The sequence below is a fragment of the Etheostoma cragini genome, unplaced genomic scaffold (assembly GCF_013103735.1).
Source record: "Etheostoma cragini isolate CJK2018 unplaced genomic scaffold, CSU_Ecrag_1.0 ScbMSFa_1926, whole genome shotgun sequence".
NCBI lineage: Eukaryota > Metazoa > Chordata > Actinopteri > Perciformes > Percidae > Etheostoma > Etheostoma cragini.
The window spans coordinates 1-2,868 of NW_023266031.1; the positions used below are offsets into that span (position 1 = coordinate 1).

Consider the following 2,868-nt stretch of genomic DNA (forward strand, 5'->3'; position numbering starts at 1 on the left):
CTGAAACAGAGAAGAAGAAGAGTCAGTGTTTGAAACAGAGAAGAAGAGTTAATGTCTGAAACACAGAAGAAGAGTCAGAGTCTGAAACAGAGAAGAAGAAGAGTCAGTGTCTGAAACAGAAAAGAACAGTCAGTGTCTGAAACAGAGAAGAAGAAGAGTCAGAGTCTGAAACAGAGAAGAAGAGTCAGAGTCTGAAACAGAGAAGAAGAGTCAGTGTCTGAAACAGAGAAGAAGAAGAGTCAGTGTATGAAACAGAGAAGAAGAAGAGTCAGTGTCTGAAACAGAGAAGAAGAGTCAGTGTCTGAAACAGAGAGGAAGAAGAGTCAGAGTCTGAAACAGAAGAAGAGTCACAGTCTGAAACAGAGAAGAAGAGTCAGTGTCTGAAACAGAGAAGAAGAGTCAGTGTCTGAAACAGAGAAGAAGAAGAGTCAGAGTCTGAAACAGAGAAGAAGAGTCTGTCTGAAACAGAGAAGAAGAGTCAGTGTCTGAAACAGAAGAAGAGTCAGTGTCTGAAACAGAAGAAGAGTCAGTGTCTGAAACAGAAAAAAGAGTCAGTGTCTGAAACAGAAGAAGAGTCAGTGTCTGAAACAGAGAAGAAGAAGAGTCAGTGTTTGAAACAGAGAAGAAGAGTTAATGTCTGAAACAGAGAAGAAGAAGAGTCAGTGTTTGAAACAGAGAAGAAGAGTTAATGTCTGAAACACAGAAGTAGAGTCAGTGTCTGAAACAGAGAAGAAGAAGAGTTAGTGTCTGAAACAGAGAAGAAGAAGAGTCAGAGTCTGAAACAGAGAAGAAGAGTCAGTTTCTGAAACAGAGAGGAAGAAGAGTCAGCGTCTGAATCACAGAAGAAGAGTCAGAGTCTGAAACAGAGAAGAAGAGTCTGTCTGAAACAGAGAAGAAGAGTCAGTCTGAAACAGAGAAGAAGAAGAGTCAGAGTCTGAAACAGAGAAGAAGAGTCAGTTTCTGAAACAGAGAGGAAGAAGAGTCAGCGTCTGAATCACAGAAGAAGAGTCAGAGTCTGAAACAGAGAAGAAGAGTCTGTCTGAAACAGAGAAGAAGAAGAGTCAGTGTCTGAAACAGAGAAGAAGAGTCAGTGTCTGAAACAGAGAAGAAGAGTCAGTGTCTGAAACAGAGAAGAAGAAGAAGAAGAGTCAGTGTCTGGAACAGAGAAGAAGAAGAGTCAGCGTCTGAATCACAGAAGAAGAGTCAGAGTCTGAAACAGAGAAGAAGAGTCTGTCTGAAACAGAGAAGAAGAAGAGTCAGTGTCTGAAACAGAGAAGAAGAGTCAGTGTCTGAAACAGAGAAGAGTCAGTGTCTGGAACAGAGAAGAAGAAGAGTTACTGGAGTCTGAAGACGTGTTTCTTCTTCTAAATTTGAGAAAGAATTTATTTTTGCCGTCATGGTTTTTCTGTTAGCATGTTAGCACGTTAGCATGTTAGCCATCTAACAGACTGTCCCTCTCCCTGCTCCCTCTCACCAGTTCTCTCTTCAACACCTGATCATTTTTCATTTTCTGAGATCTCTCAGAACGAGGTGATTAAAATACTGCACTCACTACAAAATACTCATGGCCGTGGTCTCCATGGTGTAAACACTTCATTCATAAAGACTCATGGCCGTGGTCTCCATGGTGTAAACACTTCATTCATAAAGACTGAGAGCCCCATACCTCTGTTAGCCTGTTAGTTTGTTAGCATGTAAGCCTGTTAGCGTGTTAGCCTGTTAGTTTGTTAGCATGTAAGCCTGTTAGCGTGTTAGCCTGTTAGTTTGTTAGCATGTTAGCCTGTTAGTGTGTTAGCATGTTAACATTTTAGTGTGTTAGCCTGTTAGCATGTTAACATGTTAGCATGTCAGAAAGCGACAGTGTGTTACCGGAGCTTGAAGACGTGCTTCTTCTTCTTGTACTCCGAGGCCACGTCACACGTGGCGTCCTTCAGGCCGACGGGCAGCTCGCCGTGGTACGGGACGCCGGCCGCCGCCGCCTTGCCGTCTTTATAGAAGGCCACTTCCTGGTTGGTGATGACGCAGTACACGTGGTGCCACGACCTGCCAATCACAGAGCAGCCAGTCACAAAGCAGCCAATCACAGAGCAGCCAGTCACAGAGCAGCCAATCACAGAGCAGCCAATCAGAATAATAATAATAATAATAGAGGAGCGAGAGGACGTCTACCTGTTGGACGCCTTCTTGTTGTGTCCCTCCCACTCGTGCTTGCGGTGCAGGTGTCCCTCCAGCTGGGACGGCGAGCTGTCCTGGTTCCTGGACGGCAGCGTGGACGACTGGCTCGTCTTCGTCTTCCTGCCGGAGGACGGGGACGCTCCGGGACTCGGCTCCTTGGAGCTCCGCTCGCCCACGCCGTTCACAAGGTCCACTCCGTCCATGCCGTCCTGCTCGGAGACACAGGGACACATGTGATGTCTCCGTACGGGACAGATATAACAGGTGTAATGTCTCCGTCATGGACAGATATGACAGATGTAACGTCCCTCGTACAGGACAGACATAACATAAAGTAAGACTAGTGAACTTTAACAGACACATGGAACGTGTTGATTGGTTAATAGAGGACACGAGGCTGTCCAATCAGTGTTGAAGGTACTGACCTGAGGGGAGTCCTGGTCTGACAGGAGTCCGTTCTGAAGGACGACGCCGCTGCAGAGACACAGAGACACAGCTGCTTACTGACCGTCCACATTAAGGAATATTCTGCTGCATTTTGTGATAAATAATAAATTATTCCATAATGCCGGGTAGCACTCTAACAACGATGTAATATTACGGTGCATTACATAAAGGACAGGGCAATAAATGGAAATTATATCAATGAGACTAGATATCGGCTTAGATTTGGGCTATATCGTAATATTGCGA

The 2,868-nt window shown here is 45.1% G+C and overlaps 1 protein-coding gene across 1 annotated transcript; it reads right to left on the bottom strand.

The window, feature by feature from the left end:
* Positions 1–1,858: 1,858 nt before the first annotated feature.
* On the bottom strand, positions 1,859–2,659 carry LOC117940209 (spectrin beta chain, non-erythrocytic 1-like). The gene is made up of 3 exons (XM_034865562.1): positions 2,601–2,659; positions 2,170–2,384; positions 1,859–2,043 (listed from the first exon to the last, which is right to left on the bottom strand). The coding sequence occupies exons 2-3, from the start codon at positions 2,376–2,378 to the stop codon at positions 1,866–1,868; spliced, it is 387 nt and encodes a 128-aa protein (XP_034721453.1). The 5' UTR covers positions 2,379–2,384; positions 2,601–2,659; the 3' UTR covers positions 1,859–1,865.
* Positions 2,660–2,868: the final 209 nt, after the last annotated feature.